The sequence below is a fragment of the Erythrolamprus reginae genome, chromosome 7, assembly GCF_031021105.1.
Source record: "Erythrolamprus reginae isolate rEryReg1 chromosome 7, rEryReg1.hap1, whole genome shotgun sequence".
NCBI classification, from domain to species: Eukaryota; Metazoa; Chordata; class Lepidosauria; order Squamata; family Dipsadidae; genus Erythrolamprus; species Erythrolamprus reginae.
Genome location: NC_091956.1, coordinates 34592863 through 34620419, shown reverse-complemented (window position 1 = coordinate 34620419; position 27557 = coordinate 34592863). Strand labels below are relative to the sequence as shown.

The following is a 27557-nucleotide window of genomic DNA, read 5'->3' as shown; positions in this document are numbered from 1 at the left end:
TATATATATATATATATACACCTGTATACATATATATATATACCTGTGGCTACAAAGCTACTTACAAAATGGGGTATATTTTCTAGCAGCCTTATTTTTGTGTTTCTAGAGCACCTATCCTTATTTCTTTTTTCATTAATAGTAAATCTTTTTGCCATTTTCATGTTTTATCACAGCTCCAAGACGTCCTGTTCTCATATTGATGTTTGGCTTCTTACCATGTTTTTTTGTACAGAACTATTCTGACATGCTCAAGTGCTTTTACAGGATAATCTGCTTTTGGATTACTTAAAAGAAATTTGCCCTCTTTCCCTTACAGATTATCCTGTTCCTGGGACAGATATTGTCAAAGAAGTGTTTTTTTCTTTACCAAGACTCTGTATCCTTCAAGCACACAAAATTCTTGATGCAAAACCCAAAGCACAGGATGTTCTTCAGCTCATCAACCACATATGGTAACTGCAACCTCAGTTCACACCAAATGTTCCTATAATCTCTGGAAGTTCCTTTTTTAAAAATACTAATTTAATTAAACATTACTATTCAAAAGATAAAAACTAATACAAACTAAGAGATACAAACTAATACAAACAATAAAAAGTTCCCCCCAAAAATAGAAAAAAAGCAAAAATTAGAAAGAAATACAGTGATACCTCATCTTACGAACTTAATTGGTTCCGGGAGGAGGTTCGTAAGGCGAAAAGTTTGTAAGATGAAACAATGTTTCCCATAGGAAACAATGTAAAACCGATTAATGCGTGCAAGCAAAAAAAAATTGCAAAAAGGGCGCTCCGCTGGGTGCCGCCGCCCCGCTGTCACCTTTTAAAACAGCAAGGCGCTTCTCGGGGTTCTTTTGAACGCCGAACCCGAAAACTTCGGCAAAAGTTCGGGTTCAGGCTCGGGAGGCCGCCGAGAAGTGCCGCCCCCTGGCTGTCACCTTTTGAAACAGCCAGGGGGCTTCTTGGAGTTCTCCTGAACGCCAAACCCAGAAGTTTGGCAAAAATTCAGGTTCGGGGTTCGGGTTCGGGAGGCCGCTGAGAAGTGCCGCTGCCCGGCTGTCACCTTGCCAGGAGAGCCGTGGAGCTGTCGGACGGTCGGGAAGCTCAAACGGAGGTGGGGAATCCCAATAGGAAATTCCAGGGGCAGAGCTTTGACATCACGGAGACATCTTTCCTGGAGTCCACGTTTCGGTCAAACTTGGGGATGGAGTTTAAAGGAAAGCCAAATAGGGCAGGCAATTGTTGGGAATAAACACTGAGTTCATCTCATCTTAACTGCTTTCTGTGATTCCTGGAATCCTCCCAGCTGTTTTGATTTACTGCCATGCTACTTCACTTCTGGAACTCCTTATCTTGTTGGATTAATTACCTTAGCTTATCTTGTCTTGTTGGACTTATAGTTGGAAATTTTCTGCTTATAATGATTGGACTGCAGTATTTTCAATCAAAGGCTTTTACAGGTTTGTGGAAGAGTTTTTCTCCAGACCAGAGTATAAAAGGGTTGTTGGAGGCAAAGTTGGATCTAATAAAGGGACTCACACTTATTCTCTGGCTGTGTTGACTTTGTGCCACACCGTGAGTCATGATACTGGGTCAGTGTGCTCTGCTTTCACAGGTTGTGAAGTCATCTATGCAGGGTTGAAAGATATGAGGACAAGCTCACCTCTCCCCTTCATGGGTAATTCTCCTAGGGTGATCCTCCCAGAAAAGGCATTTTTGGTCTGACACGAGAAATGGAGAACAGAGCAAAAGAAATGGAAAGATAGAGTGGGATGAATAGCTTGCAGGTAAGATTTGAAATTACAATTGTTAAATAAACAGATAAACTAGACATAACAAAATAGGGACACCACAGAAAAAAGAAAGATGTATTGTGGTAATGAGGAAAAGATGTTTGGTGATGGAAGAAAAATGAAGGGTCTCACTTCTGAAAACGAACAAATGCAGGATAATATTTTGTAGAGCAATTATTAAAGAGGACTTAAGGACTGGCAGCTTGAGAATGCTGTGCAGCTTGAGAGGGTTGAAAGTTTTAAATAAGTTTATAGGCATATTATTTAAATGTGTACAATTTGTGAAGGGCTTGGAGGGTCCACCTTTAAATTTATTTTAAAACATTTTCTGACAGTTTTGGCCCAGTATTATCAATACACCGTTCAGATACAAAGACCACCTTATTTTAGACTGAATTGTTAATTGGATTAATTCAATTAGAGATTGAAAAGTGTTTATACGTTTCAAGATTAGTTCCATAGTAATTTTACTGGCTACTGATAAGATCTTAATAAGAAAAGGTTATTTCCCTACACAAGCAAACTGAAGTTCACGAGGCCCTGTGAATGGACATATCTTATCTCACTTTGTAAAATGGACAGGCAGATAAAACCCACTTACAATGCATATAGTATATGCAAAAAATAAAACTTTTCTTCTAAATGAGTTTAAAACATTCATTTCTGACAAACTGGGCTGTTCTTAAGGGCACAGGGAAGAAAAAGGAAACACAGTTCTCTTCAGCTTGTTTTGCTGGCAGGCAAACTAGGGCGAATGTATCTTGTTTTTATGCCTTATTTTAATATTTCTTTAAAAATAAATAGTGATTACATACATTTAACAGCTACATTTACAATTACATTGAGGGCACACAAAGACGTTAACACATATGGGCCCCGCCTGGAACGGGATGGGTGGGAGGGAATGCCGCTCTGGTAAGAGAAGTGGAGCTGCACGTGCAGCTCCATTACCGTGGGGCATGTACGTGCCGTGCACGCAGAACCAGCACGATTCTGGTAAAAATACCATGTTTTTTGCTTCCGCACATGCACAGAAGCAAAGAAATTGCCAATTTTTACTCAAATCTCGCTGCCAGAAGAATGTCTGTGCAAAATCCTACTGATCACTGAGATGCCTATGAAAGTTGCAGAAAAAAAGGACTTCTTCATTCATTAGTGTTCTGATCTCCTGCTAAGGCCACTGATAATTGGAATAAAGGATTGCTAAATGCATATATTTTTAAAACACCACATCATCTTTATTTTTCTTTCCTTTGTTCCACACTGAATCATCTCGGCACGCAGCGCTAATCTCTTATCTTAGACTTCGGTATGCAAGACAACATCAAAATCATTAAAACATTCCACAAGTCATTCTAAGATTTATGGCTAGTCACAGTTAGCCCAGAGTCATAAAAACTGCTTGAAAAAACCTCCATATTTCTTAACGCAGATTGACGACTCAACTCTTCTCTTCCTCTGACACCCAGATGGAGGAATTAATTACTTAATTAATTAATTAACCCATTCCTATCCTTAATATTTTTTCCCTGACACTTGCTCCCTTCGCCTCTGCAGGCATCTGAAATAAGGATTTACCCATCTAGCATCTACTTCTCCTTAACTTGAATCTGAACCCATTGAAACGTCCTGTGGTTGGTCTCCTACATCTTCTGCCTCTAAATCAGGCCCTACCACTAATTCATAACCACTTTCTGAATCAGAATCTGAAAAATCTCAAAACTGGAGTATACACAACAATTAGTCCCTCATAAGGTCAGCCATAACTGACCATAGCACCAAGCCAAACCCAAAGCCAAAAGTTCCACCTATAAGACTTAAAAGAAAGAACCCCAAGTCCTTTGGTTACAGGCTTGATTTACCAAGAGTCTTCATCAATGTCAGTGTTGCTCCCAATCAAGTCGAATGAGGCTTTGGTCGGAGCTCCAGCTGGACCCACAGATTTTGCATTTGCATTTCCCCTTTACCTTTAAGGACTGCTCACAACCTTATAAACCATAATATGAATCTTGCAACACAATTAAATAATAAAGGAAAAACAGACCCAGATACCTAAATTACAAAGCCCCCAAAATACATTAAAAATAAACTACTGACCAACCATGTTTGCCAAATGCTTTCCCAAATGCTTGCTACTGTCGCTACTACTACTAGGCCAATAAACCTCCTTTCCAAATGCAACCTGTCTCAAAGTTATCCTTGCTTTACATTTCTCTTCCAGCTTGGAATAAGACATAGACCAGATTTAACTTCTAGCATTACTTTTTATCTAACATTATGTTTTCATTTGGTTTAAATTTAGTAATGTTCAAAGAAAATATGCAAAAAAACAATAATCTTGAGAATTATAGTTTATTCTTGTTACTCCTTTCATAAGGGAGAGCTGGAAAATATTTTTATAAAACATTTAAAAAGGGGTTGGAGTAACTGTTAACTACTGAGCTTAAAATCAACTCTGTAAAGATGTTAGAACAGTTAATACAATAGTTACTACACGCATCGACTTGTGCGCCCCCTCCTCCAGAAGCCTTCCCTGGACCCAGCCGTACTTAATAACTATCGAACTATCGCCCAGTCTCCAACCTTCCCTTTATGGGGAAGGTTGTTGAGAAGGTGGTGGCGCTCCAGCGGTCCTTGGAAGAAGCCGATTATCTAGGTCCTCAACAGTCGGGTTTCAGGCCCGATTACAGCATGGAAACTGCTTTGGTTGCGTTGATGGATGATCTCTGGCGGGCCTGGGACAGGGGTTTATCTTCTGTCCTGGTGCTCCTTGACCTCTCAGCGGCTTTCAATACCATTGACCATGGTATCCTTCTGCGTCGGCTGGGGGGGTTGGGAGTGGGAGGCACTGTTCTTCAGTGGTTCTCCTCCTACCTCTCTGGTCGGTCGCAGTCGGTGTTAGGGGGGGTCAGAGGTCGACCCCGAGGTCTCTCCCTTGTGGGGTGCCTCAGGGGTCAATTCTCTCCCCCCTGCTATTTAATATCTACATGAAACCGCTGAGTGAGATCATCCAAGGGCATGGGGTGAGGTATCATCAGCACGCAGATGATACCCAGCTTTACATCTCCACCCCATGTCCCATGTCCAGTAAATGAAGCAGTGGAAGTGATGTGCCAGTGTCTGGAGGCTGTTGGGGCCTGGATGGGTGTCAACAGACTCAAATTCAACCCTGATACGACGGAGTGGCTGTGGGTTTTGCCTCCCAAGTACAACTCCATCTGTCTGTCCATTACCCTGGGGGGGAATTATTGACCCCCTCAGAGAGGGTCCACAACTTGGGCATCCTCCTCAATCCACAGCTCACATTAGAGAAACATCTTTCAGCTGTGGCAAGGGGGGCGTTTGCCCAGGTTCACCTGATGCACAAGTTGCGGCCTTATCTGGACTGGGAGTCACTGCTCACAGTCACTCATGTCCTCATCATCTCAAGGTTCGACTATTGTAATACTCTCTACATGGGGCTACCTTTGAAAAGTGTTCAGAAACTACAGATCGTGCAGAATGCAGCTGCGAGAGCAATCATGGGCTTTCCTAAGTATGCCCATGTTACACCAACACTCCACAGTCTGCATTGGTTGCCGATCAGTTTCCGGTCACAATTCAAGGTGTTGGTTATGACCTATAAAGCCCTTCATGGCACCGGACCTGGATATCTGCGAGACCGCCTTCTGCCGCACAAATCCCAGCGGCCGGTTATGTCCCACAGAGTTGGTCTTCTCTGGGTCCCGTCGACTAAACAATGTCATCTGGCGGGACCCAGGGGAAGAGCCTTCTCTGTGGTGGCTCCGACCCTCTGGAATCAACTCGCCCCAGAGATTAGGACTGCCCCCACCCTCCTTGCCTTTCGTAAACTCCTTAAAACCCACCTCTGTTGTAAGGCTTGGGGGAACTGAGACATCCCCCCCTTGCCTATGTAATTTTGTGCATGATACGACTGTGTGTATGTATTTTATCTATTGGGGGGTTTTTTTAGACTTAGATTTTAATTATTAGATTTGTTACCATGTATTGTTTTTATCACTGCTGTGAGCTGCCCCGAGTCTACGGAAAGAGGCGGCATACAAATCTAATAAATAATCATCATCATCATCATGAAGAAAATAAAGTACTAGGATTACAAACAGAACATGACTAGTTTGCATGTTCTTAAAAAGAGTACCCATCCTGCTACAATATTTTTCAGAGTATAAGAGACATCCCAAAGAGGCTGAAAATTTGGGTGTGTCTTATACTTTTTTCCCCCAGCCATAATGAGGTTCTAATGATCTTCCTGCTCTTCCCAGTTTACAAGATTTTGTCATTGCTACTTCCTCCACAGAAGGTTTTTTTCAGTCCTAACCAGGGGATAAAATAATGTGCCAAAGCTGACCAGACTAAGGACGTTGGCTAGATGAATACCTGGTAGGCAGATTTTTTTCAACTATTTTCCTCCCCAAAAATAAGATGTGTTTTATATTCTGAAAAACATGGTAATGTTTGTAGGTAATGTAAAACCATCCCTAACTTGTTAGTTGAAGCGGTAAGAAATTAAATTCTGGTTGTCTGTGCATGGCTTATAAGATTCAACTTAGCAATTAAAGCTTTTAGTCAAAATTCTTAATACTATCTATGTTTTCACTCCCAAAATTTACTTATGATATACTTTAGTTGTGGTGATTAAAGATTAAGTTTAACTACCATTTGCAACAGAAAACAAAAGCTCTGTAAAGACACTAAAAATGGAAATCAATGTTTACTTTCATTAAGAATAAACTTAGCTTTTGTCTCCACCTGTTCTCCAACTATATATGGTAATGAAAATGCTATATTCAGTTGGCTGTTAATGCTAAGTGTGTTTTTAAAAAAAGCAAAAAAAATGCCATTCAGTGTTTTGCATTGACAGGGCACAGAAGCAGAGTATTTATTTCAAATTAGTGAATGGGCCACAAGCAGGGAAGTAGGCTATTATACTCTTAAAAACTTTCTGGAAGAAATGTCTTCCATATTTTTGGAGATCTTTCAAAATTCTAGCATATTCTTTATTAAACATCCCTTTAAACCAATTCTTGAACTATTTCAAAATGGGATACAGGAAGGTAAGTACTGAGATTGTACTTTATAATATTCAACTGGTCAACCTTTCTGATTTGAGGTTTATTTAGGTAGCTAAGAAACTAAGGTTTTATATTTTTCCTGACACATTTTTATTAATGATCTGGGACCAGTGATGGGCTAAAAGCCATAACGCTAAATTGTGTTCGCCGCCACGGCTCATAAGTTCTTGCGGGACCAGCGCGATTTTGCTGCATGTGTACATGGACAGGGCAGTGCATTGATACTAATTACAGTTCTCAGTGGGAATGTAGTTTACCAGCAATATTGCCAATTCAAGTGCTAGAATAGCAAAGTGCCACAGACAAATACTTGCGGAACCAGTGCGATTTTGCTGCTGCACCAGTGGAGGTAGCAAAATTACGCCCGTGTTTCAGCGAGGTTTTACCTGCGGCTCCATGTGCAATTTTGCTACCGTCACAGGTGTAGCAGCAAAATCACGCTGGTCCTGCAAGAACTTATGGGCTGCGGCGGCGAGCACAATTTAGCGTTACGGCTCGTAGCCCATCGCTGTCTGGGCCATACACCAACAACCAGTTTCATATGATGTCTTCACAGCCTGTGTATGGCCCTCAAGGTTAGCCAACAGCTGGAGCTTCTCTATGCAGCTAGCCCTAACAGATCATCTACTGGAGTAACATGTGGTCAACATGCAATGCATTGGCATATTTTGGGCATTGTTAGGCACAACACACTCTGCATTGTAGCGATAGGTCCTATTATTGGTTCCACAACTGTGCTCCAGGACTGACCCCTACCACTTTTATCCAGTAACTAGCCCAGTCACCTATTCAGGGCTTGTTTGTGTGAAGGTCAAACTATGGAAATGCTCCTCCAAATATTTTTTTCTGTTTTCTCTGAAGGGATTTTTGGATCAATTGGTTGAGTGCAAGAAGTGACCACAGAATCATAAAACTAACATGCATCTTAATTGTTTATTACATGCAATCATTGCTAGCTGTGTTGGTCACAACTGACATACTGGTGTGGATAATGTACCACTCTTTGCTTTGACTTCCCCCAACAACTTTGCAAAAGCAGACCATAATCTACTACTAAATACCGCACTCAATGTGTAGAGCTCAATGGAACTGCTTCTACATGAGGGAAGTATGCAGTATAGCCCAAGGCTCTGTTTTAGGCCCAGTACTCTTCATCTTCATGAATAACTTGGATGAGGCGATAGATGGGGAACTCATCAAATTTGCAGATGACACCCATTGGCAGGAATAGCCAACTCTCCAGAAGATAGACTCAAAATACAGAAGGATCTTGACAGACTTGAACATTGGGCATTATCAAACAAAATGAAATTCAATGGTGAAAAAGGTAAGGTTCTACATTTAGGCAAAAAACCAAAATTGACAGGTGCAGTATACATGGTACCTTGCTCAACAGTAGTAACTGTGAGAGGGATCTTGGAGTCCTAGTGGACAACCATTTAAATATGAGCGAGCAGTGTGCAGCAGCTGCCAAAAAAGCCAGCAGAGTTCTAGACTGCATTAACAGAGGGATAGAATCAAGATCTCGTGAAGTGTTAATACCACTTTATAATGCTTTGGTAAGACCACACTTGGAATATTGCATTCAGTTTTGGTCGCCACGATGTACAAAAGATGTTGAGACTCTAGAAAGAGTGCAGAGAAGAACAACAAAGATGATTAGGGGACTGAAGGCTAAAACATATGAAGAACGGTTGCAGGAATTGGGTATGTCTAGTTTATTGAAAAGAAGGACTAGGGGAGACATGATAGCAGTGTTCCAATATCTCAGATGTTGCCACAAAGAAGAATAGCCACAAACTATTCTCAAAAGTACCTGAGGGTAGAACAAGAAACAATGGGTGGAAGCTAAACAAGGAGAGAAGTAACTTAGAAGTAAGAAGAAATTTCCTGACAGAACAATTAATCAGTGGAACATCTTGCCTCCAGAAGTTGTGAATGCTCCAAGTTTTTAAGTTTGGAAGTTTTTAAGATGTTGCATAACCATTTGCCTGAAGTAGTTAGGGTTTCCTGCCTAAGCAGGGGGTTGGACTAGAAAACCTCCAAGGTCCCTTCCAACTCTGTTGTTGTTATTGTTGTTGTATGTATGTATGTGTGTGTGTATGTATGTATGTATGTATTTATGTATGTATGTATGTTGAAAGGGACCTTGCAGGTCATCAAGTCCAACCCCCTGTTTAAGACGGAAACCCTACACTTCCCCAGCCAGATGGCAGTCCAATCTCCTCTTGAATATGTCGAGAGTTGGGGTGTTTACAACCTCCATTGGCAGGCTGTTCCATTGGTTGATCGCTCTGACCATCAGGAAGTTCTTCCTTATTTTCAGGTTGAATCTCTCCTTGGTCAGCTTCCATCCGTTGTTCCTCATCTGGCCCACAGGTGCCCTGGAAAATAGTGTGACCCTCTCCTCTCCGTGGCAACCCCTTGTTCTGTCTGGGTTCCCCCAGACCTCAACACCAACTGGAAAAAACAGCCAGACACTCTGCTAAAAGCCAAAAATATTTTATAGCTGGAAAAAATAAACACAGAGGAAAACCTGTTCTTCCCAACAGACAGGCTATAATACTTTACAGCAGAGTCCTGATGTCCAGACAATACAGCAAGCTTCTTGCTGGCACACCCACCCCAAGGTTTCAGTAATCAAAGGCACAAACCAGGATTCCAAGATGCCAAAGTTCACAGCCAGGTCCCAAGACTCTCAAAGATAAAACTCCACAAGCCAGGAAGGGTGGGTCTGCCTTTTAGCCTTTCCAAAGAGCACCACACCCAAACCCAGCTGTTGCCTCTTTAATGCTGAAAGTACTTAGCCAATTGATCCCTTCTCTGAGTAGCTCTTCTCTGTCGCAGATCAATTATGGCTTGTGCATTTTCCTCTAAAGAATCCAGGCTGCTTGCTGGGGAGAGCTCCCTCTGGGGGGACTCTGGCTGTCCTCCCTCTTCTTCAGCCTGGGATTCCTCCTCCTCGTCTGCCTGCACCTCCTGTTCCTCAGCCTCTCCCTCTGAGCTGGAAACCGACAGAAGATCAGCCGTTCCCTGAGGGGCCTCAGACGGAACCACAACACCCCTTAAGTACCTTTATACTGCTATCATGTCCCCCCTGGCCCTCCTTTTCACTAGACTATCCATGCCCAGTTCCTGCAACCTCTCTGCGTATGTCTTGGTTTCTAGTTCCCTTATCATTTTGGTTGCTTTTTTCTGCATCTTTCCCAAAGTTGTTTATTGTTGTGAGCCGACCCGAGTCTATGGAGAGGGGCGGCATACAAATCTAATAAATAATAAATAATAAAATAATAAAGTTTTTATGTCTCTTTTGAAGTGCGATGATGAGAACTGAACGCAATACTCCAGGTGAGGTCTGACTAGGGCATTATAGAGTGGTATTAATATCACCCTAGTTTTCGAGTGTATCCACCTGTTGATGCAGCTTAAGATTGTGTTGGCTTTTTTAGCTGCTGCTGCACATTGCTGGCTCATATTTAGTTGATTATCCACCAAGACTCCGAGATCTCTTTCACAGTCACTACTACTAAGTGAAGTTCCTCTCAGTATGTATGCATGTCTAGAGTTTTGTTTACTTAGGTGAAGGACTTTACTTTTCTCAATGTTGAACATCATTTTGTTAGTTTGGGACCACAGTGTTAATGTCAGCCTTGCTATGTTTCATCTTTCCACTACGCTTTGGCTATCATAAGAAATGTGAGGAGGGTTATGGGGGATTTGGGAGAGGACAATGTCTAGAGGGGCCCTGATAACTTCCAGTTCTCTGGCAAAGGCCAGGATGAGTTTCGATTTCCCTAAGAAGAGGTGAGAAAAAAGTCTGTTAGAAGCTGCATTCCATAAGTATGACGTGGGGATGAAGATGCATCCACCTGACAAAGATAGACAATGGGGATTGGCCATTTCCCAAAAGGGGGCAAATGGGATTTTTGATTTGGGCAATTATTGCACCTTTTTCTTCAGTCTTTGCTTTGCTTCTGATGCTTTCAGTTCTAATTTAAGTAAAATTCACTTTTGAAGTTCAAAATGGACTCTAAGTTTTATTTTCCTTGAATTCTGATTGAAGCCAACCCAACAGTTAATCTATCTAGGTCCTTCTGTATTTTGAGCCTATTCTCTAGGGCAGTGATGGCGAGCCTTTTTCCCCTTGGGTGCCAAAAGAGCATGCAAATGCGTGAGTGCCCACATCCATAATTCAATGCCTGGGGAGGGCGAAAACAACTTTCCTCACCTTCCAGAGGTCTTATGGAGGCTGGAAACAGCCTGTTTCCCAACTTCTGGTGGGCCCAGTAGGCTCGTGTTTCGCCCTCCCCAGGCTCCAAAGGCTTCCCTGAAAGCCAAAAATGCCCTCCCAGAGCCTCTGTGTGAGTCAAAACTCAGCTGGCCAGCACACATATGCATGTTGGAGCTGAGCTAAAGCAAAGGCTCATATGCCAGCAGATATGGCTCCATGTGTCACCTATGGCACCCATGCCATAGTTTTGCCATCACTGCTCTAGGGTGTTGGCTACCCCCGCCAGCTTGGTGTTGTCTGCAAATTTGATTAGTTCCTCCTCTATTCCCTCATCTAGGTCATTAATTAAAATGTTGAAGATCACAGGGCCCAGGACTGAACCCTGTGGTACCCCACTACCTACCTCTTTCCACATGGATTTGGAGCCATTGAGGACAATTTGTTGGGTGTGGTTGGTCAGCAAACTGTTTATCCATCTACATGTGCTATTATCTACCCCAATTTTGCTTTCTAAATCAAGTAAAAAAACTGGCTAGATGTCTCCTGCATTCCAGGTAGACAGGGAAGAGGTACGAGGTATAATTTGATTAGCTGGTTAGGGTCCTGATGTGCCACTGGAAACTTATGTCAGATGAGATTGTTGCAGAGTGCAAAAAGAACATATTAGCTATTCAACTGCAGGATCAGGCAGACAAATACGTAACATCACACCGACTGCCTTGCACCTGCCTGATCTCATTCAGCCTCATCAGTGTGGGGGATTTAGTAGTCTATGACTGCTACCACTCTAGGCAGCAGTACATCATAGATTCTTAATGGAGCCCTGTCCGGGTGGACAAGCAGCTGTCACCAACAACATACTATAAACCATCACGGCCAAATATGTACAAGAGAAAACACAGCCCATTAAGTAACAGGTTCCCCAACACAGGTAGAATAGTATCTTTGTCTTCAGGGACAGAAATAATTCAAGATCCAGGTGCCACAAAGTTATGGAATTGCAATCTTCATGTTCCCAATTAATTTCTGTGATCTGGTGAACCTCAGGTAAGGAATTGATCACAAACTTCTCAAACCATCAGTCTTTAATACCGCTAGCAAGAAAGGTTTCCAAATACAACTTCACAGGTGAATCCAAAGCCACCAGAAACATTTTGCTGCACACAGACATGACAATGCATGTGTACATGGACAGGGCAGTGCATTGATACTAATTACAGTTCTCAGTGGGAATGTAGTTTACCAGCAATACTGCCAATTCAAGTGCTAGAATAGCCAAGTGCCATACACAAATACTTTTTTGAAAGAATGATCATGGCATCCCTCAAAATCCGTCCCATCCTTTGTATTTCCCATAATGTATATAGGGTGGTTCTCAAGGATTGGAAGAGCACCACTATGCCTGAAAAACCTGTTGAAATACACATCAGATAAACAGCAAAACACCAGGGTTTTGTATAACTCAGACATGTTAGAAATCTGCTGCAACTTTGAATATGCAAGCTAATTCAATGCCACAATCAATCAATGGAAATACAATGTACTGTTCATATAAAATATTCAGCATTATTGTTGACAATTGATCAGATCTTGTCCTGTCAAATTGAGACCACCTGCTTCCACTGGCATTCCCTGATTTATTTCAAGTTAGCTTGCCCAAGTATCTGGTATAAAATGCTTTACTCAGGGTTTCTATAGTATCATCATTGTTTCACTTGGGATTTATCTGCCCATACAAGAAATGTCAAGCCGTCTACTTGCCAGACTAGGTTTCTACATTCTGTCTGCTGGCAATCCATGGGGCTGGCCTATGTCCTCCACCCTATCTACTAAACCCCAGCACCATGCACTCAAAGAAGCATGCCAATACAAAATGTGTGTGTGATATTGCTTCCAAATAGAAACATTCTCAGTTTCTGTTGCCCATATTGCATTCTCTGTTGCAATATTCCTGGCTTGGGAATAGGAGTGGTTGCAGGCAAGAAAACAATGTTCAAATAACTGCTGATTTCATGAAGTCTGAGATGGAAAGCCTAACATAGATCTATATATATCACTGTGATTAAGGGGAAAAAAATAAAGAGGGCTGCCTTATATCTGAATTCCTGAATCATATTTGCATGAGGTTCTGCTGGGGCCCAACTAAATATTTTTTCAGCACTTTAATTGATGTTGTATCAGAACAAATAGTATATCTGGTTCCATGAGTGAGGATAATGGTCATTTGCTGTTTAGGAATTGGCATTGGTTTGACTAGGTCTCTGTGGGCTTTGGTAGAGCATCATTCTCTGTTAGAGAATGTTATAAGAGCCGGGGTGGCGCAGCAGGTAGAGTGCTGTACTGCAGGCCACTGAAGCTGACTGTAGATCTGTAAGTCAGCAGTTCAAATCTCATCACCGGCTCAAGGTTGACTCAGCCTTCCATCCTTCTGAGGTGGATAAAATGAGGACCCGGATTGTGGGGGCCATGTGCTGGCTCTGTTAAAAAGTGTTATTGCTAACATGTTGTAAGCCGCCCTGAGTCTAAGGAGAAGGGCGGAATAAAAATCAAATAAATAAATAAAATAAATAATTAGAGGCATCATGGAACCTAAAAATTCAGCAACAAATGGAAGAATTAGCCCAAATTAATGCCAAAACTGGCTCTCTGTGCTCCTCACAACGAAGGAATTACAATATGTAGCAATGAAGGAGAGTTGAAACACACACCTGTTGTCTTTTGAGCAGCCTGAATTTCCCTCATGGCAATTGGCTTTTATTATCCTTCATGCCTGCCGGAAAGAGAAAGGAGCAGGCTTATGGCATGTGAAGAGTGCCACACTCCATACACCATATCATGATGTGAAGTGCATGCATGCTGATCCACTTGTTCAGTCTCCTAGCATCAGATCACTGTCTCCATGTAAAGCAGCAGTCTGGCTAAGTAGAGGAGATACATCTTGGCTTTCTGCCTCCACTTCGTGGCACAGGATAATTTAATAAAAACATTCTTACTTTGCCTAGAAAACATCCAAAGGGAATGCTTTGATGTGGGCTTGGCAGAGATTTTTGGGAGCAGAAGGCCTATATTGTCTGGCTCATAGAATAGAAAGGGCTTAGCATGCCATGTGGTAGCAGAGTGCAACAGGAGTATTGAGTGGAACTGGTGTGAATACCTGTGGTTTTGTAGTATTCACATTATGGTTAGCTGCACCACCCACGGCCTCTTCATAGCCTGGAATCATGGGAACTGATAGCAAGCAGGGGCTTGCCATTGTGCTCTCAAAGGAATCTATAGAAGCGCTTCTTGATAAAATATATGACTTTGATAATGATAATGAATCATTTGCAGGCATTACTTGGCAATACTGTATTGTTAATCATCTTTCACAAGCATTTTCCTCCTCCCCCCCTCTTCCCACCACCCAACAGTATATTTCTCTAAGAGCCATAATAATAGTAGCAGCATTAGTTTACTGATGGAGTTGAATATTAATTATCAGTAAAAATATAGCCAGTGTATGTATGCTGCAGTCAGGGTACTGGCAGTAGTGCAGTCTGATGTAAGACAAAAAATGGGCTCCAGCATCTCTCATTTAGTTCCAAAAGATATTGAGAGGAGGGTAACAGGAATCCAATAAGCTCCAACCACAATTTGAGTACTGATCAGCATATTAGAGATTCCAAGATTTCTTGCCAAGCATGTATTAAGAATGCTACTGGGCTGCTTGGCCATCCATCCAAAAGTGGGGGAAATCCTTAAAAATGAACATATTGCCTTTTAGCAGATCATTCGTGATAAGTTCAACTCCTCCCACAGAAGCCAAATCTTGCTTGTTCATCTGTAAACAAGATAGTAGTGCCAGATTAATTCTGCTCTCCTTTAAATTGTTTCAAAGAGGTCTTACATTATGTAAATACAATAAATGTCATACAATTTAAAAAGAGCCTGCGTCTCTCTCTCTCTTCCCCCAACTACTTGAATGAAGGGGGGGGAAGAACACCGCCCCTTTCCTTTGTCCTGCCCCCTTCTTCCTTCAGGTTCTTGGGAAAGACTTTTATACTTCTCTCTCTTTCTCTCTCTCCCCCCCCCCACCGCTCCTGCCCCACCGCCAAAAGACTGAATTGGGAGACTTGGCGAACTAAACAAAGCAAGCCTGGCTGCCAGGAGCAGTCTAAGAAAAAAGCCACAGGCTGATTGTGAGAATGAGGGGACTATGCACTGTGGCGTCTCCCTCTCTTCCAGAATCTCAATCCTTGATGTTTTCCAGGTAAGATGAATGGCCCCCATCATCAGCATTTCCAGCCCCCAGGGCAGCTGAAGAGACCCTCTTATCATACAGCTCAGATGAGAGAAAGGCTTGGGGCGGAGGGCAGAAGCTTTCAATGATCCAGTACAACTTTTTTTGACAAGACTGAGATTTTGTATAATTAGATCAACATGTGATCCACTTAGAAACACTGATTTTTAACATGAATGGATGATGGTAAATATCAGATTTTCCCATATATTTCCCTGAAAGCTTAAGATAAGATTTCTTAGACTAAGCAACACGTCCCAACCCATACCTATTAACATATGCCTTGAACATTTTATCAGCAACTGCAAAAAATCTGGAGTTACACAATGGCATGGAAAGATTCAGATTCTATACTAAACAATCTAGCAAATCCATGCATATCTTATTGTTAAGGACTACTTAAGATTTCATGTGTTTGGAGTTACCTACGCCTTTAATTATATATTTATAGAAAGTCTTATTTTGATTTTGTAATAAGAACTGGTTGTCTTGAATATCATGGAAAGGGACCCATTCTACCTATAATGATTTTACCTAGTAAAATTTTTAAAAAAATTAAGACTGCAGACCTAAATGTTCTCACTGGAGAATAAATATCAGCCACATATATTTTCAAATAAATTCATCTGAAATTAATTGTATGTATTATATCATAATTCTTCAATGCTATTTTAATATGTTTATTTGCAAGTATGTTCCAATGAGTCCAACAATATTTACTCTTCAGGAAATATCACTGGGTTTCTACCAAGGTTTATAAATATTTTCTTCAAATGATTTCAGATGATGAGTTCATAAATCATAATGCAGCATTTGCATCAGAAGCTTGTTATTATTATTTTGGCATGCCTGACATAAATCTTTGCTCAAATAATTCATTTAATCAGCACTTTCATTGAAAAAAACCCCAAATAATTTAGGTAGGTAATTATTAAGTAACCAACAAATAATGGTTCCTATAAGAACTCAGATGAGATCAATCAATGGAACAACTTGCCTTTAGAAGTTGTGGGTGCTCCCTTATTGGAGTCTTTCAAAAGCTGGACAACCATTTGTCTAAAATAGTATAGGGTCACCTGGGATTTGGATTAGAACACCTCCAAGGTCCCTTCCAATTCTGTTATTCAATGTTCTATATTCTAAACCTTTTCAAATAAAGAGCCACTTTATTTTGCTCTGCAGGAACTGCCCACTTGCATGTCTACCAATCAAAACAGATTCAGTGTGTGGGATGACCCAACTTGCCATACTAAAAAGAGAACAAACCAGAATAAATGAGGAGCACTTCGGACAGCAAGGGGAAAAAACCATGAAAAACCCAGTGTATGAAATAGCATCCCTGTTACTGGAAAAGTTACTTCTTCTTGCCAACTTTAAAGTTCTTCAAACAGGTTGCAGTGGAGAGGAGAAGAAAAAAAAACATGCATGTTGTTATGACTCTTCCTATTTCAGACCAGGAGATTTACTAGAAGTCCCTCGCACTCTCTTCATTCATTTTGGCATTTATTTAGGAGATAACCAAGTAGCACATCTTATGCCAGATATTTTGCCTGCTTTCACTAATGACCGGAAGTTGATCCAGAAAGTAGTGACTAATAAAAGACTTATCTTGGGAGTCATCACAAAAATGGCAAGGATCCGTGTGGACACAGTGGAAGACTTTGCTTATGGAAGCTCCATCCTGGTGAACAATATGGATTCAATTTTCAAAAACTGTATCCTTTGTAATGATGAAGTGGTCCGTAGAGCAAAAAAGCTAGTAGGCACAACTGAATACAGTTTACTCTGGAACAACTGTGAACATTTTGTGACCTTCTGCAGATATGGCTCTCCAGTCAGCTTCCAAACAACCAAGGTAAACTGTCATTGTCCAAATATCCTCTGACAAGTGGGGGCTATCCTTGTTTTGAATTATGATGTGCTAGAAGGGGGAAGATCAAGTAGCTTATGTTTATAAACATTATAATATATATTTTAAAAGCACTTTCCTAGACATTTTTGTTTAAAACAGATTTGTCTAGGATTCTGGAGTGGGTGGATGTGGGGGAACCTCTTTATCTACCTAGACTAGCTTAAAATGGATCATAAAAGTATAGAACATGTTTTACATTACCTATTAGATTCAAGTCCCCGTTTTCTTTGCTTAGCCAAAAGACTAATATATGGATAGCCATAAATGATTTATGAACTGGACAGAATTGAGTTGATGCTGCCAAGGAAGCACAATGATACTGGTGCAACTTTAATTCTTTAATGTCCTTATCTGAATACAGCCCCAGGAAGAGAGTGATTCTGTTCATGGTACATTAATTGGAGTATCTTCTGCTGAAATGTAATTTGCTTCTCCCTTCACAACTGGAAGAGTGAATAGTACAAAATTGCCGTTACTTTTATAAGAGATAACTATCTCTATTTACAGTTTAAAAATATATCTCTTGCTGAATATTGGCAATTCATTACTTTAAACACTCAGGTCTCCTCCCTTCTCTTAGACCAAAGATTTATTTATTTATTATGAAATTTATTTGCTGCCCTTCTCATGTTAAAATTTATTGCAAGGGGCAAACCATTACAGAAGAAATAGTTTCAAAATCTTAATGGTATGTAGGTTTTGTTGTTTTATAAGGCAAGAGGTTTGATCCTTGTTAAATGGAAAGGTGCTTCTAAAACAGCAAATCCTAGTTTTGCATTTACATATGAATCTTAACCTAGCTCATGTTTTAATTAGTTTCCTTAATATTATCATAATTCCTTAAGTCGGTGCAGTAACAAGGTAGATTTTAGCATTGCAAATGTTTAAAAGTTTACCTTTTCTACAAAAGGATTTGTTCGTTTATTTTCCTATTCCTATTCCTATTTTCCTATTATGCCACAATTATTCCTATATGATATCTCTAAACTTAATGAACAAGTAAAATTCTGCTGAGAATTTTACTACTAATTAAACTACTAAGGGCAAATCTGAGTTCTTCCCATACTATACCCCAAAATGAAGAAAAAGTATGCTTGTGCAGGGATGCGACAGGGAAATCTTTGAAAGGAAATACATCCTATATTTAAGTCAGAAGCAAATAATTTCTTTTAATGGAGATAGTATTTCCGTGAAGGTAATTTGAAATCATATTCACATTTGTGAGGAATCACTTAAAGTATTAAATTTGAATAAAAGGCAATTAAAGATTTGCCATGTTTCTATGAATTCACAGGAATTAATATTTAGTACACTTTATACAAAAATACATATTAAATAAATGCATATAGTGTTCCCTCGATTTTCGCAGGTTTGAACTTTGCGAAAAGTCTTTACCACGGTTTTTCAAAAATATTAATTAAAAAATACTTTGCGGGTTTTTTCCCTATACTACGTTTCTTCCCACCCGATGACGTCATATGTCATCGCCAAACTTTCATCCGCCTTTAATAAATATTTTTTTTAATAAACTTTAATAAATAAACATGGTGAGTAATGATCTAAATGGTTGCTAAGGGAATGAGAAATTGCACTTTAGGGGTTTAAAGTGTTAATGGAAGGTTTGTGATACTGTTCATAGCCAAAAATAGTGTATTTACGTCCGCATCTCTACTTCGCGGAAATTCGACTTTCGCGGGCGGTCTCAGAACGCATCCCCTGGAAAAATCGAGGGAACACTGTATACAGTTTCAGCAACTTTACAATAAATTGTTTAAGAAAGAGAAAACTCAGCTTCTCAATCACTAAATGTAACTGGAAATGGATAGCAGTACCTTTTAGAACTAAAATGTGTGACTGAAGAGTTTTTCTTGTCCCAATGAAACACCTACTATTCAGTTTTAAGCTTTACCTTTTAGAAGAAATAATGACTTTTATGTTGGCTACATTATGGAATTAAAAAGGAAGAAGGCATGGGAAAGCACCACCTAGCGTTTTTTCTCTGGTAAACTAGCAAAAGCCCACAGGTAAGTAGATGCCAGGAATATAATCAATTTAACTGGAAAGCTAGGCTAATTTGGGAAGTGAGATCCTCAGAACTAAGATGAGACTGGCAGTTGAAATGGCAATCCTCTAAGAAGGCAACATCTCTTCCATCCTGCATTCAAAAGACCAAAACTTTGGTCAAAGAAACAAATTATTATCTATTGTCCCTAAGAATTAAGAAAATGCAAGAGAAGTTCTCCTTCATCTTTTCATATTAAAAACAAAATCCGTATCTTGTTTTGGAAAAAGAAAACATATGCTGCCACGCAGTCTTGAGAGCCAAAATGCCCTTCCAATATTCAAATAGGGAAAGCAAGGCCCATCAAAATATTAACATGATGCTATAGTCTCCAATGTGAATTTGAAACTACCAAAATTCTAGACACTTAAAAATACAACTGCTGGAAAAGAAAATACTGGCCAGTGGAGATATAGATTAGTTGGGAAAAATGAGCTAAAACTTATATGAACATTAAAACAAAAGTTTCTACCATTCCATTTCCAAGGGCAAAAATTTTTTTGGACTACAGTACAGTTCTCACTACTTATGTTGGCTAGAACTGATAGGAAAAGCTTACAGTGCCTGCATTGTTTCCATATGTAAATTCTACAGGTTTATGCAGGACTTCAACCAGCACATTCAACTACTTGCATACTAAACAAATCATGCAACAAATATCAAAAATTTCCTCCCATGAAAGGAAAGGAATATGTTGGTTTTTTAATTCTAAAGTCTTCTACTATCTTTGCAGTTTTGTGAAATCGTGAAGATGATCATTCGAGACCAGAGAAGTGTACTTGTTTCGGCACTGCTGGGATTGATTTCTATACTTTATCTGGGTCTGGGACCTTCTACTACTCTTCCTACTATCATCATTCCATTTATGCTGTGGATGGCCGGTTAATGAATTCACACAACCTACCATTTATTGGCTAATAGATGATCCATGGCCTATTCTGTCCTCTTTTCAGAGATATTTTGCTAATAGCTAATTGAAGAAACAGAATTACCAGGGATGGGTAAAAAAGCAGTTGGAGCAAAAACAACTTCTGGCTTCCTGCTGGGTTCCTAATTGACTTTGCTTGTAAGAAGCCAGCAGGAAGTGTCCAAAATCACAATCACATGACCTCAGCTGACCATGGCAGCACTGCAACAGCCACAAGTTGGTGAATACAACTGAAGATCTTTAAAATTCCAATTCCATGGTAGTAATGGATTTTCTGCATGTTGTTCAGATTTGAAAATTTGAAGTAAGTTGCTTCAAGAATAATTGCTTCAAAAATGATTGCTCTATGATGCAACATTTTGGTCAATTGAAGGTTACAAAAATACAAGACAGGAGATTTTTAGTAGTATCTAGATTGTAAATAAAATGTATCATGTATTTAAGAAAGTTCAAATTAATATTATATAGTGAAGAAAATATGAAATGATTAACATGCAGCATATGGAATACAGTGAACAAGCAATAACTTGTAAAATAAGCTACTGGGTTTTGTGAAATAAAATTCCAAGGAATTTCAGAGATGACCATATTCAGTTTATTTTCAAGGAAAGATGTTTACTCTGCAGTTTTACAGTCAGCAGTACATTTTAGAAAATGTAATGAGGGTGATCTCCCAAGTAAATTTGCATAATTTCAAAGTGAATAAGTTAAAATGGTCAGTGACATTCTCTTCAATATGGGACTGTTTTAGTATCCATTTGATACAAAGCAATGTACAGTTTAACAACTGCTATTCTGCCTTGCATTTATTTTTAATTTCCCTAGGTTTACATTCACTAACTATACTTTTATTTAAATGGCATATCTGCATCCTGCTTGGATTTAAGATGAACAAAACATTTGCACCAGAATTGTCTTTGCTATTCCCTGCTAATGAAATCCAATACTGTATATGGTAAATCAGTCCATTAGGCTTCCGTAATCTCAAGAAAAAGACATGTGCAGCTTATCTCCTTTTGGAATTTTTTTCTATACTATAGACAAATAATTTTCAATCATGGAAAAGTATGCACAGATATTATTGCATATTTGTTAGAGCTGCCATTAAATAGGACAAAAAAGTTTATCCGAGTTTGACACTAGGTTATTATTTACTGGTACTAGATTATTAAATATTGGTACTTCGCTTAAGAAAATCAAACTTTGCTAATTTTTTGTTATTGTTTAGAATACAACAGCACACTTCCTCTGATTTTGCAAGTTGCATATTTGCCATTCATGGCAACAAGCATTAATTTATGTCCAATTAACATTCAAATAGTCAGGCTGCATATGTATTAATGTAAAGTATATCTCTTTCAGATTTACAATATCTTTTGACCCTGTTTTGAGACATTTCTAACTCTATTGGGACATCAGAAATGTAATAATTTAATGATATTCTACGAAATAGAGGTATTTTACATTTCAATAAAATGAGTTAATTTCCACGCTATGTTCTACAATTTCTCCGCATCCATTTATTAAATGTCTTTAAGTCAAAAACAAACAAGCATATGATGTTTTAAATTTTAACATGACAAGATTGTGTATATTTTTGTCTTCTTTTAATCTTACTTGATTGGGCTGCAAACATGCAGCATTCTTATATAATTCCTGTCATCTGTGAAGGTGCTGGTAACTACCTAAATAACTATAATAAATCATCTGCTCTGCTGATGTTCAAAGAAATAGAATGGTAGGTAATATGTGACATACATTTATACTCATTGTTCCTGTTGGAAACTGAATGAAGTTCCTGCTTTGTAATTGTGATCACAGATTCTACTTACAAATCATAATAACACCATAGGTTGCACTATGATTTCCTTGGTAGGGGTAAAGCTACTTAGAACTATCAACAGTGAAATGGTTTTTGGTTATATAATTAATGCATATCAATGCATTCAAACAGCTAATGCTCCAAAGCTATCCTCAGATTTCTAATGACAACTAATGAAAAATGCACTTGATAACCTACATCTCAATGTCTGTTTCCAAAAACGTAACTACTTTAGAAATACAGTGATACCTCGTCTTACAAAATGCCTTGTCATACAAACTTTTTGAGATACAAACCCGGGGTTTAAGATTTTTTTGGCCTCTTCTTACAAGCTATTTTCAGCTTACAAACCCACCACCACTGCTGGGATGCCCCGCCTCCGGACTTCCGTTGCCAGCAAAGCACCCGTTTTTGCACTGCTGGGATTCTCCTGAGGCTCCCCTCCATGGGAAACCCCACCTCTGTACTTCCATGTTTTTGTGATGCTGCAGGAGAATCCCAGCAGGGAAATCCCAGCAGCGCAAAAATGGGCACTTCGCTGGCAATGGAAGTTCAGAGGTGGGGTTTCCCAGCGAGGGGAGCCTCAGTGAAATCGCAGCATTGCAAAAACACAGAGGTCATGCAGTGGGGTTTCGAGGACTTCGATGTTTTTGCGATGCTGCAATTTCACTGATGCTCCCTTCACTGGGAAACCCCACCTCCGGACTTCCATTGCCAGTGAAGCGCTCGTTTTTGCAATGCTGGGATTCCCCTGCAGCATCGCAAAAACACAGAAGCCTGGAGGTGGGGTTTCCCATGGAGGGGAGCCTCAGGGAATCCCAGCAGCGCAAAAACGGGCACTTCGGATGGCAAAAGGGGTGAATTTTGGGCTTGCACGCATTAATTGCTTTTCCATTGATTCCTATGGGAAACATTGTTTTGTCTTACGAACTCTTCACCTTAAGAACCTTGTCCCAGGTTTGTAAGACAAGGTATCACTGTATACTGCTTAAGCCATCTTCGTGAAATGTATGCATTAGAAATTCAGAAGGTGTATATGTTTATGAATTTTACAGTGCAGTGTTTTCTCTAAAGCATAAACTACATCATAACCATATTTTATTTTGAACATGCACAAATACCTATTTGAACATGAGACCAATATATTAATATTTTTAAAAAGTGGTTCATGAGAATCCAGTGAGAAATTGTTGGTGTGCTTGCAACTTTGCTGCCTGTACATAAATCTCACCTATGTCTATGGAGGACATTTTAAAGATACAATTCTAACAACTTCTACTTGTATGTTGCTCTTTTTACATGGTTGCATGTGGGGGTGGGGGTGTCTGGAACAGAACATAGGTAGTCCTCAACGTATGACCACAATTGGGCCCAAAATTTATGTTGCTAAGTGAGAAATTTGTTAAGTGAATTTCCCCCTATATTATGACTTTTTGCCATATTTGTTAAGTGATTCACTTCAGTTGCTAAATTAGTAACATGGTTGTTAAGTAAATTTGGTTTCTCAATTGACTTTGCTTGTCAGAAGATCACAAAAGGTGATCACATGACATCAGGATACAGCAGCTGTCATAAATGTGAATCAGTTTTTAAGGAACCAAAGGTAAATCATGTAACCATGGGAATGCTACAATAGTCATAAATATGAAAAATGGTCATAAGTCACTTTCAGTGATGTTGCAATTTCAAACATTAAACAAACTGTTGTAAATCGAGGACTGTAGGTGTTTGTATAATGGATATGGTTTTAACTTGATTGATTATAGCTAGTTCACTAGTTGCCCTCTTGCATATTATCATCTTTCCCTCTTTTTTAATTCAATTGCAAACCACCTATAGAAGTTATAGTTTGGACAAGCTGAAAATAGTAGCAATGCATTGCCCAACTATGTTGTGCTAAAAGACAAGAGACTCCCTTTCCCTAGTAAAATTGTTCAAAAATTTATTTAGAAGAATTTGTGCTAAAAGACAAGAGACTCCCTTTCCCTAGTAAAATTGTTCAAAAATTTATTTGTGAAATGAACAGAAAATGTTGCTAAAGTTTATGGGTATTAACAAACTCAATAGAAACAAGGGTGAAGAAAAAGGCTGCTGTTCTGGAATATAAAGGAAAGCCAGATCTTTGTTTCCCATATTCTATAAGCCTGTCATCTTCCAAATAAGATAAATGACCTCCATCAATAATCCTGGCAGCCCTTTGTGAAATAGGAGATCTGCTTGGATCCCAAAATATACAGTCCTCCAACGTTGGAGAAAGAAAAGGAGTAAAGGAAGAGACATTTGTATGGATCTGACAGAGGTGCTTTTTTGTAAAATAAATTGCTCATTTGCATAATGCAAATCATTGGAAACTTTAGTCATGCTGTCCCAGATGATAGAATAAGTAGTCCTCAGGATCAATTTGTTAGCCAAAATGAAATCAAAATAATCATAAAGGAAACCCACGTGGTTTTATAAGTATGATTTATCTTCCTTCTTCAGCACACTATGTTAGAACATAGTGCTTAATATTATCTCTCATGTTCTTGATTTATTAAAAAAATACATTCTGTGTATTACCGGTAGCTAAAATTTAAGTTACCATAACTAATAATTAGTCAGCCATAACATGTAGCCCTTGACTAATGACCACTTGCAAGTCATTAATTAATTTTATGACAATTTTTATGGTGTCATTAAATGAATCACAATGATTGTTAAGTGAATCATGGTTATTAAGTGAATCTAGCTTTCTCAATGGGTGTTTTTTGCTGGAAATTGGCAAAAAAGATTAAATTGCAAGTTGCCAAATGCCTGAATTGCAATCATTTTACCATGAAGTTGGTAAGACAGTTGAAAGCATGAGTACAGGTTCTACTGTTTCTGAATCATCATCAGACAAACAGTGATTAAATCAAAGACTACCTGTGAATTTAAAAAGTAAAAGGTTCATATACCGAAATCAATATTAGGGGCAAAGCTAATTCTAAAAGCTCTTCAAAACTTCTTTGAAAACTTGACTTCATTTCCTATACACCATGTTTCCTTAAAAATAAAATCAGGTATCATATTATTTTTTGTTTCAAAAGAACATAAGGGCTTATTTTCAGGTGGTGTCTTTTTTTTCTTCATGTGCAACAGACATGTCAAACATAATGAGGCCGCCCTAGAGATGGCGAGGCCCTGCTGTCCCAGCCTGGCTGGACACCCTTCCCAAGCATAGACACCAGAGGGTTGGGTGTGGGGGTTGATGGTGTCTGGCAGCAGTCATATCCCACTGACCCTTCGCTGGACACCCCTCCAAGTGCACATACAGAAGGCTCGAGCACGCAGGGGTTGATGGTGTCTGGCAGCAGCCACAGCCCACTGGCCCTTAGCCAGTGCACTCAGGCTGTACAGCATGTATAGCACAGGTGAGTGCTGTGACCGCAGGGCCAGGCAAACAGCTGGTGAGGGCATGGGGGAGGCATGCGATCTCACCCACCAGATGTGTCACGCAGTCACCTGCCCACTCCATCCTGCCATCTGTCTTTGCTTGGCCGGAGCAACAATTTTCCAAAACCTTATGCTCCAAGGAAAACCTCTTCAAGAAGGTTTGAACCACTATCTCTTTCAAAGTGGTAGCCATAATTCCCTTTACCTGAAGAGGCTTTAACACAGTGGTCCTCAACCTTTGCAGCTTGGCAGCCTGTCTAGGGGTGAGAGGAAACCCAGGCTGTGTGAATGATGGGCACGGATGTGTATACACAGGTCAACTTGCACAAGGTGAACAGCTCAACTTACAAACTTGAGCTGCATGTGCACGTCCACCAGTAGTGGATTCTAAAACCTGTTACTACCTGTTTACTCATACAGAGGTTTCTGCACATGCACAGAAGTATCCCAGGCAGGTGGGCAGAACCTCCCACCGCCAACACTGCCGATTCACAGAACCAGGCTGAACCAGAAGCAACCCACTACTGGTGCGCACATGCATCAGCCTACCACTCACTGCTTGCATGGCCCAGTTCCAAATAGGATATGGCCTGGGGATGAAGACACCTGGTTTAACAGTCCCGGTACTGTAAGGTGACAAGATATCCCACTTTTGGCAGGACAGTCCCGCTGCCAGGGAACTAAATAGCATCTGAGAAATAAATCAATTTCCACTCCTGTGCTTTCACGCATGGTTCCATTTATTAACAAAGCCATTCTGAATTCAGCACAATCATTCCAACTCTAAAATTTCCTTAAGATTTCCATCCAGGTTAAAGTTCATTTCACATCCTCACACCCACAAGTGCAATCATGTGGACCAATCCGGTGCAGGGATTTCCGGTTCCTTCCTTTGTTCAGTTAACCTTGGACTCTGCATAAAGGAATGTGTGGTAGTATAAATCTCTCTCACCCTTTCCGTTTCTCTATCACTGCTAACTGTGTGAGGCAAACCTCTAACTTCCCATAATGACTTTGGGCCTGATACCCACTTTTTGATAATTTGTCCCGTGTCCCAGGGCATTTGAAAAATGTCCCACTTTATTTTCCTCCCAACTAGCTCCCTTGGGAAGAGGCCGGAGGGAGGGAATTCTGGGCTCTCCACTGCTGCCTCACCCTCTCCGTCCCTAGCCCAGCTTGGCCGGAGGTATCTCTCCAGACCTCAGGCCAGCTGTTCAGGGCCTTTGCTTGCCACTGTTTCCTCCTCCCCGCCCAGAGTATTAGTCATGTCCCGGCGCTGCGCCCCTGTGGAAGAGGGAATGGCAGGCGGGAGGATTTGCCACGAATGAAGACTCACGCCGATCTTTCCCTCACCTCTGATCAGCTCTAATAGGTAGTTGCTCGTGGTGGCTCCAGTGTAATTCATATTCGGAGAGGAGCGGCATACAAATCTAATAAATAATAATAATAATAATAATAATAATAATAATAAATAATAATATTACAAAAAGTGAAGCTGAGTCCACACAAACTGATAAAAATTAAGTAGGAACTATTAAAATTTTATTACAATTTAATATGAAGTACAATAATTTTGTCATCTAATTTGACATGAAGACAGCCATTTTTTTCTTCAAAATATAGTACAAATTTCTCTAGGTAGTTGAATGAATGGTAAGGTGAATCCACAGTTAAATTAGTTCTGAGCAGCCTAGCAAGCAATAATTAGCAGCTATTTCACATATCTATTTCTCTGATTATCTATTCTCCTTCTCCATGGCCTTGTCAGAAAAGGGCCATTTATCACAATTTAGTGGTTGCATTGGACAGCCCAGGAAAAGGAAAGCTGGAGCAAACCTATCTTAGTGTCAATTCACAATTTCTGTGCAGTTCTTGGATAACAAACTGATAATAGGCAAGACCCACATACAGAAGAGAATCCTTCTTAATTAAATACTCAAACAGAAGCAAATTAGGGAAATGGCCTCATGCCAGGAGTTCAAAAAAAACCAACACCCCTCCTGAAAACCTCTAACATATCTTGG

At 39.9% G+C, this 27557-nt stretch overlaps 1 protein-coding gene across 1 annotated transcript; it reads left to right on the top strand.

Annotated features, from left to right (window-relative positions):
* The first annotated feature begins 331 nt into the window (after window positions 1-331).
* On the top strand, window positions 332-21773 carry LRAT (lecithin retinol acyltransferase). Its single transcript, XM_070757332.1, has 4 exons — window positions 332-455; window positions 15214-15365; window positions 16578-17250; window positions 20103-21773. Exons 2-4 carry the CDS (start codon window positions 15301-15303, stop codon window positions 20253-20255), a joined length of 891 nt encoding a protein of 296 aa, XP_070613433.1. The 5' UTR covers window positions 332-455; window positions 15214-15300; the 3' UTR covers window positions 20256-21773.
* The last annotated feature ends 5784 nt before the right edge of the window (window positions 21774-27557 follow it).

What these genes read in the sequence shown, in the direction of transcription:
- LRAT (XM_070757332.1), top strand. Translation starts at nt 15,301, where the DNA reads ATGAGGGGACTATGCACTGTGGCGTCTCCCTCTCTTCCAGAATCTCAA. An exon ending in CAATCCTTGATGTTTTCCAG is followed by an intron (nt 15,366 to 16,577) that starts GTAAGATGAATG and finishes TTTGCTCTGCAG; the next exon opens with GAACTGCCCACTTGCATGTC. An exon ending in TCAGCTTCCAAACAACCAAG is followed by an intron (nt 17,251 to 20,102) that starts GTAAACTGTCAT and finishes CTATCTTTGCAG; the next exon opens with TTTTGTGAAATCGTGAAGAT.